Here is a 19,142-nt window from a genome sequence, read left to right as displayed (position 1 = left end):
GCTGTGATGCACAATGCTGTCAACGTGCCTTGAACCATGGCCGTGCACAATTTATAGAATGCAACTGGTCAGGTATGAACAGCATGGAGTATAAAATCAAATTGACTTCTGAAGGTTGTATAGCAGTATCAGGGAGATGGGTCGGCATTGGAAACTCAGGAAAGTATTGGCCTGGAATTTGCAGTGAGCAGGAAAACAAGGATGATCGTCATTCAACATGAAGAAAGCCTCACTTATCTTTGTCATGAGAATTCTACCTATCTTGTTTTGCAATTAATTGTAATGCAGTTTAATAGAGATTCCCAGCTTTGAGGTCATAAAGAACTCTCATAGGCAACCAACCAGAAAACGACCAACATGAATAATAAAATCATGCTTTAATGAGAGCAAACTACTAGGACATAGTTAAGGTAGAAGCTGAATATCATGGGCGGGATTCTCTAATCCCGCGGTAGAGCATCCACGCCCGTCGCGTTTTACAACAGCGTGAACGGGCCGCTGCTAGGACTAACTCTGGCCCCTACAGGGGGCCAGTATAGCGCTGGAGCGGTTCGCGCCGCTCCAGCTGCCGATCCAGTCATGAACTGGGCGCCACGGGATCTGCGCATGCGCAGTGGTGCCGGCGCCAACACACATGCACAGTGGCCTCCTTCAACGCACCAGCCCCAACACAACATGGCGCAGGGTTACAGGGGCCGGCACGCCAATTAGTGGGCCCCGATTGCGGGCTACGCCACATCGGAGGCCACTCCCTGGGGTTGGACGCCCACCCCCCCTCCAGGCTGCCACCCGACCCTTCAACGCTGAGGTCCCGCCGGCTGAGAGCAGGTTAGAATGGCGCCGACTGGACTCCGTTTTTTTTTTTACGGCCGCTCAGATCATTCGGGTCGGAGAATCGCACGGGGGGGGGGGGGGGGGTCTCTGGCCCGGCCCAGGGCTGGGAAAATCCCGCCCCACAATTTTATTTTAAAAATCTGGTTTATAATCTCTAATATAAATTAATCATAATTGAGACATTTAATGGCACTCCACACACGAGGGTCGGTCAGTGATTCAGCCATTGTTGCTAATTTGAATTGTTAAAAACCCAATTACACCTCATTGAACATGGCTTAGCTTGTTGTAGGGTTTCTCACCAAATCATTAGAATTCATTGATTGCTGGCTGTGCTTGGGTAGGGTGCAGGGAGAGATGGTCCACTGTGGTAGAGCATCAAACAAGTCACAACCTCTGGGTTTATACGTCAATGTGCATTTGAGCTAATCCCAATCAGATTCAAAAGGGCGACGACCCCAACTTTTTTGGCATATATATTGGGCCAAATCTCCATTTGTTCATGACGACGGGATTCTAGCAGCGATAACTGGGCAGACTCACAATGAAGAGTTCCAGCCATTATTTTTTATATTTGTTGCAGTAATGCCATTTAAAAACCCTGGTTCAAAATACATATAACCAGTATGTCAGCTAAAGCTGTGATTAAGGGTTCATAAAAGCAAGTTAATCATTGATTTTAACCATTTAATTGTTCATAAATAGACGGGTTTTGGAATAATGTCTACGTTTAAGAGGTTCCCTGGGGTATAATTTATGAGGGATTGTTTAGTACTACCTCAGCAAGTCATGGGACATCTTAGTGGGAGGAGACTGGAGAATGCCATATGATTGATATACAGATGATGTAATGAATAGGAGTCGGGTCTGTCTGTAGTTTTGCCACAGGATTTCAAGTTGAACAGAAGTATCTGACAAGACAGAAGGATTTTCAGGTTGTTCCTGAAAGGGTCTCTCTCCAAGGATCTACACAGAGAAGCATGGAACTGATTGTTAAAATTCAAACTGTGTTGGGTTGCTTAATTGGAACATACAGAGGCAACTGCAGGTAATGAGTTTTTCCCCTTTAAGAACGGTTTTAACTGTTGGTTGTAAAGCTAATTCAAGGTTTAAATTAAAGTTTGCAAATATATTGAAGCACTGAATGCATTTCATTAGCTTGAGGCAAGCTAAGAGGTTTATCCCCACTGAAAACAAGGATGGCAGGAGTCAAACTGTACTTTGCAGTTACCTAGGACTAGGAATTCCTTAGGGTAGTGTCCGAGGCCCAACCATCTTCAGCTACTTTAGCAATGACCTTCCTTCCATCATGAGATCATAAGTGGGGATGTTTGCCCAACATTCACGTCTCCTCAGATACTGAAGCGACAGTCCATGTGCAAAATTGGGCTGACAAGTAACACATGCCAGTTAATAATAATAACATGAGCTCAATGACAAGAGTTCTGAGATATCAATCTTCTACACAAGCTTCCAATCGATTGGATTTGGAGGAGTTGCTTCTTAGTATTAAAAATACAGCATTAACATTTATTAGCAGGTATTGAATTTTGCTAATGCTTGCAATAATTTGGGTCTGAAATGGGAATTTGTACCTGCCAACATGCTTTGCTGTGAGAAAGTTGGGAGTGCATGTCTGGGACCTTCTGATTATTATCCAGTGATCATTGTTGGGAAGTGATTATGTGCATATGTCACATGAAAACAGGTTTAGGCTTAGGTGAAATGCTCCCCCAGTCAAGGAGATCACCAAACTAGAAGCACACAGTTGAAGAACGGGCTGTGGTATTAGAGGGCCTTGAGCACACACAATTCACTGGTTTTAGAGCAGTCGGGAAGATGACGAGACAAAAAGGTAAAATAAAATTCAGACATAAGTAAATAAATTACAGTTACAAGCCGTTAGATGCAACTTATTTATTTCAGCTTGCAGGCACTGGCATTAAAAGTTACATTTAACTTCTACAAGAAGAAAAGTATACAAACCATTATTTCCACCCCTCCCTGTGTCCAGTAACCTTACTCTGAATAGGAGTCAATTCAGTTCCAGAACTAAAAGTGGCACAATGGCAGAAAGAAAACATATTTCCTCTTCCAAGTTAACGAGCATTAAACTCACATTGAAAGTTATAAGGAAAGCCTTTGCACCGTCGTTAACTTTTATATATTTCAGAGGTCCAAACTGTTTTGACAACTGTAGCTTAGTCCAAAGTCCAATAATGCAAATTTGCCTAATCTGTTCATGTTCAAGCACAGCATCCATGACATTTATTCAGTTGCACATTGCTTTGTTTACAGTTGTTTTTTATACCCTACACTCATGAATAGATCATGAACTCAAGTGCAAGTATTCTGGAGTGGAAGTAAATTTACACTTTGGAGGTATAACAGCAATAAAAGTTCAATGTAACTCCAACATACAAATATGGAGATTCTTAAAGTAAAGTACTAACCATTCCTAAATTAATCATTTTAAAACACATAACAAAAGTATTTACAACACTGCTATAAATTAATTATGTAAGGGAAATTATATTAGATTAGGCTGTATTTCAATTCTCAATTTCCCTTACAAGGTAGACTGCATTTGCTAAACCACAAGGACCTGGAGGAGGGCAACTGCAGTCAAACAAATCTTGATTGGTGTCCACATGGAATAAAAACACAGCTGAGTACCTCTGATGCCACAACCAATAGGTTGTACAATTTTTTTCCAGAAGATAAACTTGAACATTTTGAAGGAGCCTGGTACAAATAGCATGGAAACATTTGCCCTGAATTACATTTACCAGTTTGAAAAGCCAGCAGATAAGTCTGAATGATAAATATTTAGTATCAACAAGATCATATTTTATACCATCAGTGAATTATCTCTAATTTTGAATGGGGATGATATTTGTAAGTATAGACTGCAAAACTAAAAGCACAATAAAATGAATCAATAGAGCTGGGCATGACAGTTTACTATGGTGCTGCAAGAAATTTAATCTTGGAATTATAGTAACTGATAATCAAAAGGAAGCTGTAAGACTCTGAAGCAATCTGCCAATGTACATTTCAGCAGTTAGGGGCTCAACTCCCAGAGCTGTCTTAAACTTAAACTATTCAGGGTAACACCAATAACTATTAAGGGGTCTTCTGGGAGAGGAAAGCCACAAACAATATCATCAGTAAGGACATGCCCAGCTGCACAATTACAGAAAGGCATTGATGGCAGTTAAGGGTGTAATACAGGACTGCTCTCCTAATGGGAGGAGGGTGGGAGATATTTTAGAAAGTCTGCAGAAAATTTAAACAAAGTATATCACATTTCTGAGTTACTATTTTAGATACAAAACTACTCAAAGATTCATATTAATGCCATAAGGCAACCAGAATACGATGGCAGCCACACAATAGCCACTTAAGGTGGTCCTCAAATGCATATTGCTAGAAAATATGAAAGAGCCCATCTTAATCAAGTAAGAAATGCTCACATTTTATTAACTATTTCTCAGCAGTGGAAAGTGCAACTGATCAAGGTGTTTATTATGCAATTACAGTAAGAAATTATTTTTTTATTAAATGATTCGTATTGCTTTGCGGCTTAGAATCTGCAAGTCTTTTGAAGAAACCGATTCTATATGATGAAATATTGAAAATTGTTTGCTAACAGGACAAATAATATTTTCAGTTTTTAAATTTAAAAGGGTAATTGAAAAAATAATTATCCCAATCAAAAATGAGACAATAGAATAAGTAAATTATATATATCAAATTTGATACATGCTATTTTATAATCCTCAACTCAACTAATCTCCAGCAAAATGCAATCAGCAGAAATAAACAGCCACCAGCATCGGGGTGCTCTTACATCCACACACTTCCAAATTCTGATAACTATGATGCACCTCATAACTAAAGGTACTCATAACTAAAATAAAACAACCTTGATAAAGTAAAATTAGAGACATCTAAAGACTCAAGTCTAAAGTTTTGATACTTAAATAAGGTTTTTTCTCTTCTGCACAAACTTGTTTGCACAACAAAGCAAGCCACTGTCAGTCACGAGCAAAGTACATGTCTGGAGCTATTTACCAAATATGTAGCAAAAAAAATATTCAGTATAATTTTAAGCAGCTTTATTCTTCCTGATACACACTGTCAGCTTGGCACTAAAGTACTGCAGTGGTTTTTTAAACAATTCACCGTTAGATATTCTGCAGTCCTTGCCTTTTATGTCTACCTTTTTTTAGCAGAATTAACTGAACAAAACATACATGCCAATACAAAGAAAGCATTACTTAACACAACATATCCTATTTTCTACAGTAAAAGGAAAAGTTGAACTGCACTTTGGTTTACCATGTAACCCATCCTAAGTGACCTACCTCTACTGCAAAGACTATTAAAATAATATGCACTGGGTTACACCAACAGCAGGATTATGTCTTCTTGTACATGACTGAGGTCAGATTTTTCTGCACAGCTGCACACTGACGCAATCTCACATATTTTGTAATGATTCCACTTTCACTGAAAGTTTACTTAGGTAAGCTAAGAGCCTGGCAAGATTGCACCTATACAAAGGTGCTTATTTTTTTATACAGAATTCTACAGAATTGTAAGTCTTTTCTATTCACATGCTATTTTTCTGACAAAGACAGGAATGTGAACGCTATCTGAACAGGATAAGAATATCAAAGCCGTTAACAGTACAAGTATGTGTGCTTGGTGTGTATCGGTCTGTACGAATAAAGTCCAATATCATCAAAAGTCCCACCCAAGACTTCAACTCTTATTTTCTTCTAGATGCTCTGAGCTCGTGGGAGTTGAGCTAGGACTTGTCTCTTTAGTACTTTCCTCTACATTCTCAGAAGCATTTGCTCCCTTTTTCTTAGCGGAGGTCACCACACTTCCTTTCTGTAGAATCTCAGTAGCCTCATGCTCTAAAACCTCAGAAGGTGTGAGTGGCTCCAGCTGGATGCTGCCCTGCTCACTAACATCAGAACCAACAGCTCCTGGTTCATCTTTGCTCCGAAAAAACTTTTCAAAAGAAACATCTTCTTTGTGATCCTTATCCTGTTCTATATTTGCATCATCACCCTCTTCTTCACTACAGGTTTTTCCATCCAATTCCTCGTCCTCCCCCTTTTTAGACTTCTGCATGGTATCAAGAGTCTCGCCATCTTTTGTTTCATCACAAGTAGCGTTGTCCTCAAATTCATCACGTATTATTTCTACATCATTATCAACTGAATTAGAACTTTGAGCAGTGTCAGGAGCTGGCGGTTCTCGATCTGAGGAATTGTCCTGTGCAGTCTCTCCAGTGTCACTTTGAATCTCCATAGTCAATACAGACAGTGAACCATCTGTTGTTTTCTCAGTGCTTTCATTACTTTTGATATTTTCAATCAAGTTTATTTTGTCTTGATGGTCACTTAATTTGTCACAATTCGGTGAAGGCACAACTTCCACAGATGGATAATCGACCTCAGCCTTTAAAGGCTCATCAGTCTTCTGCTCGCTTCTGTTAAAGACAGAAAATAAAACAGCCATTATTTTGAATAGTACAACCAAGACGTTTGAGTGATACATTTCCCTTTTCACTTCAAAATATTGTAAAATGCTGGATTTTCAGATGCAAATTCAATCTGTTAATCTATTAAAAAGAAAATCTCAATTACCCATCAGAAGATAAATCAATTTCCAAACTTTCTGTTAAAGCTAAGGTGGAAGATGGTTTCTCCTTAAAGACAGAACAGAAAAGGAGACTTTTAAGACTGTAATAACTTTATTTTGTAATTTTGATAGAAGAAATATTGATTATAATTCAAAATCATTTGCCTGACAAAAACTGAATTATTCAATCGTTTGTATTAAACAATGTAAAAAAAATACAGCAAAGGAGGGAATGAATGTCCAAAATCTGAATCATCAGGTAGTTCCAATTACCCAGCTTCAGAATTAGCAGTATAATCCCAATACTGAAGTCACAAGGATTCATTTTTTAACAAGGTTGATTAATCACTGACTCAAACAAGGGGCAACAGAACTCTTAGATCACAGGTTTGAAGGTGCTCAAATGTTGTTGTATTATTATCCCTGAGCTACAAAATAAACAATTAAAATATTTCAAAATTCTTCTGCTCAGTTTACCATTCTCTTCCCAACTCTCTTAGTTAGCTTTAATTTCACTTTCCCCAGGACCCTCAAATAATATAACCTCTTCAGCTAATTTCTTTTTCATTCTATTTTTTCACTTATTCTGGAGGTTGGGCAATTTGAAGAAGTTGTATCTTCCTTTTCGGCTAGTTAATCAGAAGTATCACATCATACAACTGACATGGCTGTTATGCCTCCAATTCAGCCAACATGTCAGAACAGGAAGGAGCCTTCTGGAGAAAAAGCACTGTCTGATAGCATCCCTATTATCTGACAACACCCATAAAAATACATAAGATTGAAAGTCAATTATATACTTAAGGAACAGGCCAGCCAAACCATTACAATTTCCTGCAATTACTCAGTCCTCTGCAAGTCAGTAATTGCATTGAAGACTTAATAGGAAAATCCAAAATAGGGGTTATCTGTACCAGAGCTATTTACAATACATTGAGCACAGGAATTAATATCCTATTCAACAGCATATACAGGTCCGAGAAGTACTGTAATGGCTAAAGAAACAATTGAACTCACCTCAAATTTCTTCATTTCCTCAGTTATCGAAGTATTCTCGTTTCCCCTGTTGGGTAAACAAAACATTGTTAGGTCTGAAGTTCTTCAAGGAGTACGGCTGAAAAACCATACATGAAAATGACGATTTAAAGAACAGCATTAATTTCCATGGCATTGACAGTTTACAGGATTGAAGGTAGATAATTCCACTAGAATGCAGAGAAGAAATCAATTTGCCTTTTGGGTGCTGCTTCGCTCTCTTGCCCCCTTCCTCTCCTGCCTTTTGGTCAGTTATGCCTTTCAATTCTTCCCCTTGTCCAGGAGTTAAGAGGTCAAGTTCAGGAAGGCAGCGCAACACGTTCTCAAGGATAATCAGGCATAGGCAGCAAATGCTGACCATGCCAGCAATAGCCGCATCCCATTAATAGTCCCTTGCTGGTTATTCCCTTCACTCCCTCAAATCCAAGGAATTCAGACTTGAGCATATCTGGGACACAAGTCATATATCAGCAGACACCCTGGACATCTAATCAGGATAGTTGTGCAAACTCTTTGTCCCACCCCAACCCAGCTATATGGTGCACTTTACCCCAAGTTAAATTCTGCTTGGACTAAAACTTAATACATGGGTGGTGATGCCTCGTCTCCTGCAGAAGCCTCCCAACTGGCTATACTTTTAACTTCCCGACCACCTTGATTTCTCCTCTGGCAGGTTCAACTGCTTTGAGGACATTACTTTGTCCCTCTAAAAGTCATATTCCCCACCCTTTCTCTCCTTCAACCCACGCACTGAGCAACTCCTCATACAATTTGCGATTTCAATCTCCATCTCACCTCTTTCCTCTGAATTTACTGCCCTCCAGTGCTTCTGAAAACTCTATTATAGACTCACCGACACATTTCATGGCCAATCCCTCAATCATGACAACTCCCATGCTCTCAATCAGTGAATGAGTCATTACTGACACATACCCTAACCCCAACCCTGGCAGCCAACCTCTTTCTCCATCTGTCCTTTGAAAAAATAATCTCCTCTAAGCACAGACAAACTTTGAGGCTAGCCATTAGCCTATGATTTACAATTCTACTCCAACTGTTGACCTACACAACCAATCCCTCATCTAAACCTAGGATATCCTTGTCACCAGCAAAACTAGTTACTGCCATTGACGTCAAAGCATCATTTTGACAGGTTGTGGCATCAAAGAGCCCCAGTAAAAATGAAGTCAATGGGAATTGGGGCAAACCCACTCTCCTGGCTGGGGTTATATTTATACAAGAAAGATGTCTGCAGGAGTTTGGAGGGCAATGTCCTAAACCCAAATATCTTCAACTGCTTTATCAATGACCTTTTCTCTAATACAAGGTCAGAAGTGAAGCTATTTTCTGACAATTGCAGTATTCAGTATTCTTCAAATAATGAAGTAGCCATGCCCACATTCAGCAAGACACGGTAAACAATCAGCCTTGAGCTGATAATAAACATCTGTGCTACACAAGTGCCGGGGGTAAGGGCCATCTAGAAACAAGAGAGAATCTAACCATCTCGCTCTTAACATCCAACATTACCATCACCGAATCTCCCAACATTAACTTCATCAATGTTACCATTGAGCAGAAACTGAACTGGACCAGCCACATAATTACTGTGGCTACAAGTAGGGCACAGGTTGGGTATTCTGCAGTGACTGATTTACTTTCCAACTCCCAAAAGCCTTTCCACCATTTACAGAAATAAAATGGACTTGCCTGGTTGAGTGCAGCTCCAACAATATTCAAAAAACTTAACACCATCCACAGTAAAACTGCCTTGTTTACTAGCATCCATCACCCAAAACAGTCACCATGAGCACAACGTGATTGCAGTGTGTAGCATCTACAAGAAGCACTGCAGTAGCTCACCAAGGCTTCCTTTGGGTCATTGGGTAGAGGCATGCTGGTATTGTCACTGGATTAGTAATCCAGACACCCAGGGAAATGCTCTGGGCATCCCACCACAGCAGAATCTGAACACAATAAAAAAAAAATCTAGAATTAAAATTCTTGAATGATTCCTGCAAAATTCCTTTACTCATGTCTTGCTGTCCTTAGCTGGTCTGATGACTCCAGATGTGACTTAGAATTGACTCCAGATCCAAAGCAATGTGGTTGACTCTTAACTGCCCTCTGAAATGGCCTTACAAGCCATCCAGTTGTATCACAAGAAACTGGATAAGGAATGAAACCAGACAGACCACCTGGCATCTTCCGAGACACCGGAAAATGACAACGGCAAACTCAGCCCCATCGATCCTGCAAAGTCCTTCTTACTAACATCGGGGAGTTTGTACAAAAATTCAAGAGATGCCTCACAAACTAGTTAAGCAGCAGCCTAACATATCTAACATTGCCTCGGGCATGATTCTGTGGCTAAGGACAGGGAACTTAGTATACGGATAATGAAGGAATAGGGCAGGTGTCGTCGTGGTCGTTGTTATCTGTTTTTTGCTCGTTTAGATGTTTTGCATGTGTCGGCCCGCACGGTTAAGTTAAGAAATGTTAATGTGTTAAACTCTGAAAATTACAAATGCCTCAACAAAATATTTTCTAAAAAGTATCATGCCCGACAGATAATGTCCCAGACATCACTATCCTTGACCCACTGGCAGGGCAGATCCTGCAGAGGTCACACTACAGAAGTATACAGTTGGGAAGCTTTGCCATGGAAACCCTCAACATCAACACCGGAGCCCATGATGTCTCATGGCATCAGGTCAAATATGGGCACGGAAAATTCCTTCCGATTAGTATCACGGCCCCCCCCCTCACTTTCTGGTCAATCAATACTCCATGCTCAACACCACTTGGAGCAAGCACGCAGGCTAGCAAGGGCGTAGAATGCACTCTAGGTGTGATCTAGAGTGGCTCAGTAGCACCACAACAGACCGATCTGGTAGAGTCCGCTGCTGAATGGGTGTGCAGTAGGTGGTGAGGCAAGCAAGAGGAAAAAATATATCTGACCTCATCCTCACCAACTTGCCTGCCTCAGATGCATTTATCAGTCATAGAAATCAGTAAGGATGACCACTGCACAGTCCCTGTGGAATTGAAGTCCCGTCTTCACATTGAGGATACAGTTCAACGTGGTGTGAGGCATGATCATGCTAAATGGGATAGATTTCAAACCGATCTAGCAACTCACAATTGGGCAACCATGAGACACCGTGGGCCTTCAATAGCAGCCAAGTTATATTCAACCATAATTGCATTGTGACCTGGCTTTCCCCCCACTCTACCATTATCGCCATGACAGGAAATCAACGCTGGTTCAATGAAGAGTGCAGGAGGGTATGCCAGGAGCAGCACTAGGTTTACCGAAAAATGTAGTGTTAACCTAGTGAACTACAACATAGAACTACTCACATTGCAAGCAGCAAGTGATAGACAGAGCTAAGCAATTCCACAATCAACAGATCAGGTCTAAGCTCTGCAGTCCTGTCACATCCAGTCGTGAATCGTAATTGAAACAACTCACTGGAGGAGGCTCCACAAATATCCCTGCCCTCAATGATGCGGAGGCCAGCAGTGCAAAAGATAAGGCTGAAGCATTTGCTACAATCTTCAGCCAGAAGTGCCGAGTGGATAAAAGCAAATTACTGCGGATGCTAGAATCTGAAACCAAAGAGAAAATGCTGGAAAATCTCAGCCGGTCTGGCAGCATCTGTAGGGAGAAAAAAAGAGCTAGCGTTTCGAGTCCAGATGACCCTTTGTCAAAGTTAAAGACAGAGAAAGTGGGAAATATCTATACTGTAGAGTGAGAATGAAAAACGAGTCATAGCCATAGAAACCCAGGGAAACAGGGTGCTAATAGCCACAGAAACCAAGGGAAAAGAGTGCTAATGCCAGTCCCCAGAGAGAACAAAAGGTGTGAAAGGCCAAACTGCAGAGAAACTAACAGAGAGTGAAACCAAAGAGTGCCGAGTGGATGATCCATCTCGGGTCTCCTCCAGAAGGCCCCAGCATCAGTCTTCAGTCAATTTGATTCACTTCACGTGTTATCATGAAACGGGCGAAGGCACTGGATACTGCAAAGGCTATGGGGTACTGACAATTTTCAAGTAATAGTACTTAAGATGTGTGCTCTGGAACTTGCCACACCCCTAGCCAAGCTGTTCCAGTACAGCTACAAGACTGGTAACGGACCAATGTGGAAAATTGCCTGTGTATCTCCTGCCCACAAAAAGCAAGACAAATCCAAGCCGGTCAATTAATGCCCGATCAATCTACTCTTATTCAGGTGTAAAGTGAGGGAATGGGTCATCAACAATGCCGTCAAGTGGCACATGTTTAGCAATAAACTGCTCATGACATTGTTTGAATTCTGCCATGGCTGCTCAGCTCCTGACCTCATCGCAGCCTTGGTTCAAACATGAAGAGCTGAGCTCCAGCGGGAGAGAGTGACTGCCCTTGACACAAGGCCGCAATTCACTGTGTGGCTTCAAGGAGCCCAAGCAAAACTGGAGTCAGTGGGAACCAGGAAAAACTCTCTACTGGTTGCAGTCACACCTAGCCCAAAGGAAGATGGTTGTGGGAAGTCAGTCACCTCAGATCCAGAACATCACTGCAGGGGATCCTCGAGGTAGAGTCCAAGGTTCAATCATCTCCTGCTGTTTCATCAATGGCCTTCCTTCCATCAAGTTAGAAGTGGGGATGTTCGCTGATGATTGCAATGTTCAGCACCATCATTACTCCGCAGATACTGAAGCAGTCTATGTCCAAATGTAACAAGATCCGGACAACATCCAGGCTTGGGCTGACAAATTGCAAGTAACATTTGTGCCACAGAAGGTCCAGGCAACAACCATATCCAACAAGAAAGAAATCATAACCATTATGCCATGACATTACCATCGCTGAATCCCTCCGTGTCAACTCTGTAGGGATCACTATTGACCAGAAAATGAACTAGACGAGCCATATAAATATTCTGGCTACAAGAGCAGGTCAGAGGCTGGGAAACCAGCGGCGAGTAACTCACCCCCTGACACCCAAAAGCCTGTCCATCTACAAGGCACAAGTTAGGAGTGTGACTTGCCTGGATGCGTGCAGCTCCAAGAAGCTTAACACCATTCAAGACAAGGCAGCCTGCTTGATCGGCAGCCCCATCTATAAACATTAACTCCCATCACCACTAAAACACAGTGGCAGTAGTGTGTGCCATCTGCAAGATACACTGTAAGAACTCACTAAGGCTCCTTAAACAGCATCTTCCAAACCAATGATCGCTATCATCTAGAAGGACCAGAACAAAGAAAAGTACAGCACAGGAACAGACCCTTTGGCCCTCCAAGATTGTGCCAACCATGCTGCCCGTCTAAACTAAACTCTTCTCCACTTCCTGGGTCCGTATCCCTCTATTCCCATTCTATTCATGTATTTGTCAAGATGCCCCTTAAATGTCACTATCGTCCCCTGCTTCCACCACCTCCTCCGGCAGCGAGTTTCAGGCATCCACTAACGTCTATGTAAAAAACTTGCCTCGTACATCTCCTCTAAAGCTTGCCCCTCGCACCTTAAGCCTATTCACACTAGTAATTGACCCAGGGCAGCAGACACATGGGAACACCACCACCTGGGAGTTCCCCAAGCCACCCTGACTTGGAAATATACCTTCACCGTTGTTGGGTCGAAATCCTGGAACTCCCTCCCTAACAGCAATGTTGATGTAACTACATCACACGGGCTTCAACGGTTTTACAAAGCAGCTCACCACTACCTTATCAAGGGCAATTAGGGATGATGAATAAATGTTGGCCGAGCCAGCAAGTGGATGAGAATAATAAGAAATCGTGGAACTCCCTACCTAACAGCATTATGGGTGTACCTACGCCATAAAGACTGCTGAAGTTCATCACATTCTCAAAAGCAATTAGGAATGGGGATTAAATATTTGCCGGTCACTGATGCCTACATCCTATGACCAATTAAAAGAAAATCTTAATTAATTCTCACCCTGGTCTTGCCGCCTTCTCCCTCAAGTCCAAGAGATTCAGACTTGAGTGTACCTGGTACACAAATGGTTTAGCTATGCATAAACAAACTTCTAGGAGCCCATCTCTTTCTAGTTTCATTCCCGTCATTTTCTCAGAGCTCATCTCCTCCACAAGACCCATGTTCTGCATTGCAACCGGATACCAACTAAACTGCTGATAATCTACCTTTCTCCCAGGTTCCCATGCTAGTTGACAAGTTTCCATTCATAACTACCATTAACACTCCTCAAAAGCATCACTTTTAACCCCTCTGCCCTGAAAAATAATGCTTTGGACAGCAGTTCAGTCATCCTTTCCTTTTCAGAGTCCTTGAACAGATTATCACCTTCTCCACACCCATCAATTCCCAGTTTCATTGCAATCTGCTCAACCAGGTTTCTGCCCTTCCCACAGTACCTGAAGCCTAAGCAAAGTCACCATTGACGATCATGGTGCATTATCCTCCCTGACCTTTCTATAGTCTAATATGGTTGACTATACCTCCCTCATTGACCACCTCTACTCTGTTGGCCGGTTCAGTGGAACTAATCTCATTCAATGAAGCCTACATGATTTTTTTCAAAATTATTTCCACTTGAAACAAATCATTATTAATTTGAGGAAATAAAACCTTTCGCCACAAGGATCTTTTCCTGAAAGACAATATCGACAAAAATCCCAGATTGAAATACTTGGATACAAATTCCAATCTGAAGTAGGAAACCGAAAGGACAGCATATTTGACACACGAGTAATGCTTCCTTGCAGCGTGCTTCAAACCTTTCAGTTGAAAGTAGTTGCTCCCTTGATCAGAAAAATTCAGCAAAGTTTCCTGGGGTCTATTTTTAGAAGTGTACCATATTACACTTTTCCACAGTATACTGTATGGATACACATCTGACGAAGAACTAAGTTACACATTTTGGAAAAGAACTCTGCAAACATTCTGCACGATTCAGCTCTGCAGGTCAGAATGCACGCAGTTACTCCTAAACAACTTCATGATCAAAAATAATGCCAATTAGGAAATAGAATTTGCATTACTAATCGGTTCATTACTGAAATTAGTAATTCCTGAAAATTAAAACACAAATGGTGAGCTTTCAAGGTGCGTGGGTCATTTCATACATGTTAAAGATTATAAATGCACCACATTTTAAAACAGCTACATTATGAATGATTTAAATTCTGGTAACAAAACTCAATCAATGTACCATCATTAGAGAAGCAATATATTTAAATAAATATCTAACAAAAACATTTAACTTGCCTATACCTTGCATCTACTTTGACATGTAGGAGCAGAGTAATTATTTAAAAGAGTTCTGGAATACTCCTGTCAAACAGCAGATTAAAAAATAAAGTTGCCAAGTCATTGAAAAGACTCTGAAATCTATGAATGTCAGATCAAAATGGTCAGCTTGAATATATCCTTGTGTCATACATAGCCCACTCCACTCAGCAATTCAATTTAATGAAAAAAAATATGCAAAGTCTGGGGCAGGATCATGAAATTATTTTATGCTTTTCTGGAAAATAAATTTTTTGAAATGAAATGAAAATTGCTTATTGTCACAAGTAGGATTCAAGTGAAGTTGCTGTGAAAAGCCCCTGGTCGCCACATTCTGGCGCCTGTTCGGGGAGGCTGGTACGGGAATTTAACCCAGGCCTGCTGGCCTTGTTCTGCTTTACAAGCCAGCTGTTTAGCCCACTGTGCTAAACTAGCCCCAAAATTATAGCCCCAATCTTGGCTATAATTTTCTTATCTTGGTTTCTGAAGGGATCGATCCATTCTAAGAACATGGTTTGTACACAGGTTCTGGTCTGGGTGGCCACATGAGCATAGGGTGTGAATTTTGCTGCCTATCTGACCACAGGTTCACAGTCAAAACTCAATCCTGCCTCAGAGGTCTAAAGCCATGTATTTATATTAGCATAGCGATCAGGCTGGCAAACCTAATTTTCTCCCCTTCCCAACCTTCACCAACTCCCACTCGCCCTCAGCAAAATAGAGTCCCTATTCCCCACTTTGGCAACATTGATAACTCTACAGAAACAAGGGAGCAAACCTGGGATTGTCTTGGTCTATACCATTCAGTTCCATACTTAGCAGTTCACTTAGCAACTGAAACTCATTTGAGCTGTATAGCTTTTAGTATTACAGTGAAAAGTACCCCACCCCTCCTGAAAAACTGACCAGGCTTCATATTTAATCCATTGCAAAGATATTTTGGACTGTACTTGTTGGTAATACCAACCGATATACATTCTTAAGTGTTACTTTAATACAAGATGACATGTTTTAATGTATGCTGTCCATAGTTTACCTAGATAGAAGAAACAAAATAATTCTAAATGGTTTTGTAAACTAAAAATTGGTTTAAATTTGGGTCAGTTATACATTTGCTTGGCTGTGAAACAATAGTAATTAGCTCACAGATAGGTTGCATGTGGATATAAAAATCAGCAAGGATTCCCACTCCTGACCAGAACCCAAAGACCCCTGTTCAAAGTACACATGTATGGATGTGGAGTAATACTTTTCCCCACCTCTCACTGTTGCTTAGCTTCCTTGCACCGAGTTAACCTGCATCTATGAACAGTGACCTAGGAGGAGGTAAGAGAGTGTGTGTAATGCTTTGTACATTAGTCAATGGGTTCAGGGGTCGGAGCTAAGGAGAGATACACGGACAGAAATGAGAGAACTAAAAACACACTCTGTCCTGTCAGATATCATAATCTTGAAATCATCAAAATGCTAATGACATGATTTTTTAAAAGGGGTACAGTGTGTTGAGGCTGCAAATGGTGTAACTGCTGAGAAATGTGTAGCTGACATGCCCTTTGTGTGGCAATGAATAATTGATAATAAACTGGTTTATGGTCACTTCACGTGTAATTCCAGAATCAAACAATCTATTTATAATTAACCTGTGTCCACATTTATGTTGTAAATACTGAATAAGGACAAAGATATCATTCAATAACAATGCAAAACTTTCAGTCCAGTGCAATTTGTTCTCCTGGTTTGCTGATCTAGATGTTTTCAGGAAGAAAGAAAGATGATGGCTTTATTTCAATAGTTTCTTGAAGGGAAAACGTGATGTCAGTTCTTGGATGACAAATTCAACAAAATAAATTTCAGTCGTCTTGATGTACCATTCAACGCTCCCCCAAAGTATAATTTCTTCCTATAATGGTTTCCCATTTTGATCTACAGAAAATTAATCTGACATGCTCAATGATCACTTAATTAAACACTGGGTGGTCCTATAGTTGCAATGCATTGTTGAATAAATATACAGCACTCTCTTTACAGACAGTAAATAGACTTAGATGCAATCCGCATAGCGAATCTTCAGATGTACTGCAAACATATACAATCTTGGATGAGAGCACATTTGGCATGTGATATAGTGCTCTCTCTTGGGGGGAAAATGCATTCTCCCTCAACATTCTGTAACAAGGGTTCCTATTCTCCCTGAATGCAAGACAAAAGATTATTGTGCTGTAGGCCCCCTTATAAACTGATCCCTAAAAGTGTACAAAGACGCTAAAAAGCATTCTTTACATTGGATCATGGTTAGCTTTTGGATTGTTAACCAAATCTTTCCGCAATCAATGCCCCTGGCATAGGCAGGTGTACACAATGTGAACCAACACGTGTACTGGATTTCAAATTAATATTCTGGGTTTCAAATCAGCTGCTGAGACATGAGCACAAGACCTTTTGATATAGGGCATGGCTAGTGTTCAAATTGAGCTTTAATGCTTGCAATTAGGCAACTCGACTTTGTAAAAGTATTATATCCTCGCAGCATTCTCCTCCGGTGAGCAATTATGTTACGTTGTTCCATTCAAAGTTTGAACGTCTGCCAAGCCTGTTAGAAAATTAAAGATTTTAAAAAAATGTTTGCTGGTACGTGGCTAACTTCAGCCATCTGTCCTTTCCATGACAAAGGGAGGCAAAGTATGGTTCTTCTACTTGGAAGCACCCTTTGAGCTTTTGGCTTGCACAGGCGTCTGCAGGCTTCATTTGGAACTCAGGAGGCATGGAAACCACATCTTCCTTCACCTTGCTGCAGATTTCCTGGACCAGATTTGGAGAATCTGCAAGAAGGAATTCCTGCTCTTGCTACAGCTCAAGAATTCCATCTCATCTCCAGAATGAGACATGATTACTTCACATGCAATTCCAGAGTCAAGCAATCTAGATAATCAATCTGTGTTCACATTTATGTTGTAAATACAGAATAAGGACAAAGATAGTACCCAATAGAATGCAAAACGTTCAGTCTAGGACAGCTCTGCACAGGAGCTGCAGCCAAGATCAATGTCGAAAAATACATCAATCAGAACACCTTTTCTGATATGGGAGAGAGAGAACCAGAACAAGTGTCATTTTGAATCTGGGGCAGAAGGCAGTTCAAGAGAGTATATATTGGAGTCAGAAGTGAGGTGGGGAAGGCCTCCATGATCCCACAGAAGATTTGGAGGACAGTGTAGCTCCAAATTATGGTTGGTAGTTTCAGCTTCTGTGAACTGAGAGGTGAGCTTAGGGAGACAATATTGTCGATGGGATAGACTGTCTCCATGAAGAAGTAAAAGCAAACTGTTTAGATTATATCTTAGGGAAGTAATATTACGGTTGCTCAATGCAGTAATCAAAATGTCAGTTAATTTTCATGGATTTCTGAAATATTAAAAATGCATTGAAGTGTTGAAAAAATAACCACAGTAAATAGTGAAGTTCCATCTTTTCGGGCTGAGTGGGTCCCTAGAAATGAAACATCTAGGTATATAGAGATGCATCGAGCAGCATTTGCAAATGTGCAAAATTCAAAATGTTCTGCCTATATAGCTCTGGTTGGGCCAGATGATCTGGGAATCTTCGGAATATTTGTAGGGACTTGAGTATGTCAAATTGAACACACAAGTTTGAGAGAACAAATTAATCCTGGATGGATTGTGAAACAAGTCATACTAGTCACAGAAGTATCAGACCAGGATGGTTTAGCACATTTCCATCTTTTGCCTGAAGAGATATTTACCCCCATGAAAATCCACCAACTTGTTTCTTATAATTTTCAGGAAATGAAGCCAAAACATTTTCCCAGCTTCCACATTCCGTAAGTTTCTTCCTCCTTGCCATCAAGCAGTGAATTATACCAAATAGAAGGATTAGAAATTTAATAACTTAAAACATATTTCAAAGCTTCATCCAACAAAACTAGATATTATCACCTGAATAAAGGCAAAAACAAAAGAAACTAGTAATATACAAACTGTTCATGCAGCCCTAAATTTATAAATTACTGAAACGTACTTGGTAATATCACCAAACATTTTGCAATGTGCTGCAGTTTATGTGCAATATCTTTAATGTAACAGCTTAATGCAGGTACAACACAAAAACATCAACTCATTTCTGAGTTACAATCTTGTTAATGCTTATTGGTTTACCTATTTGTGTTTCTATAATATACACAATATGAACAGTCACCACGGTTTCTATTAACTTCTCAGATGATCTGAAGAGCAAACTTACTTAAAAAGGCCAAGATTGTTGAAAGCATCAAGCATGAAATGTAACTAAATGTGTAAGCATTAATGTTTCTCATTTAGCATTTTCACGGTTTC

The 19,142-nt window shown here is 40.6% G+C and overlaps 1 protein-coding gene across 1 annotated transcript in view; it reads right to left on the bottom strand.

Moving 5' to 3' along the window:
* Nucleotides 1-2,736: 2,736 nt before the first annotated feature.
* LOC119974514 (zinc finger protein 280D-like) overlaps nucleotides 2,737-19,142 on the bottom strand; it is a 168,215-nt gene continuing 151,809 nt past the window's right edge. The window contains 3 exon segments of the mRNA XM_038813454.1: nucleotides 2,737-6,343; nucleotides 6,501-6,562; nucleotides 7,513-7,558. Of these exon segments, the coding sequence (XP_038669382.1) occupies nucleotides 5,605-6,343; nucleotides 6,501-6,562; nucleotides 7,513-7,558 (847 nt within the window). The 3' untranslated portion in view covers nucleotides 2,737-5,604.

The sequence above is a fragment of the Scyliorhinus canicula genome, chromosome 12 (genome assembly GCF_902713615.1).
Source record: "Scyliorhinus canicula chromosome 12, sScyCan1.1, whole genome shotgun sequence".
In the NCBI taxonomy this organism is placed as follows: Eukaryota; Metazoa; Chordata; class Chondrichthyes; order Carcharhiniformes; family Scyliorhinidae; genus Scyliorhinus; species Scyliorhinus canicula.
Note: the sequence above shows the minus strand (reverse complement) of the source record. Positions and strands in the feature narration are given on the sequence as shown.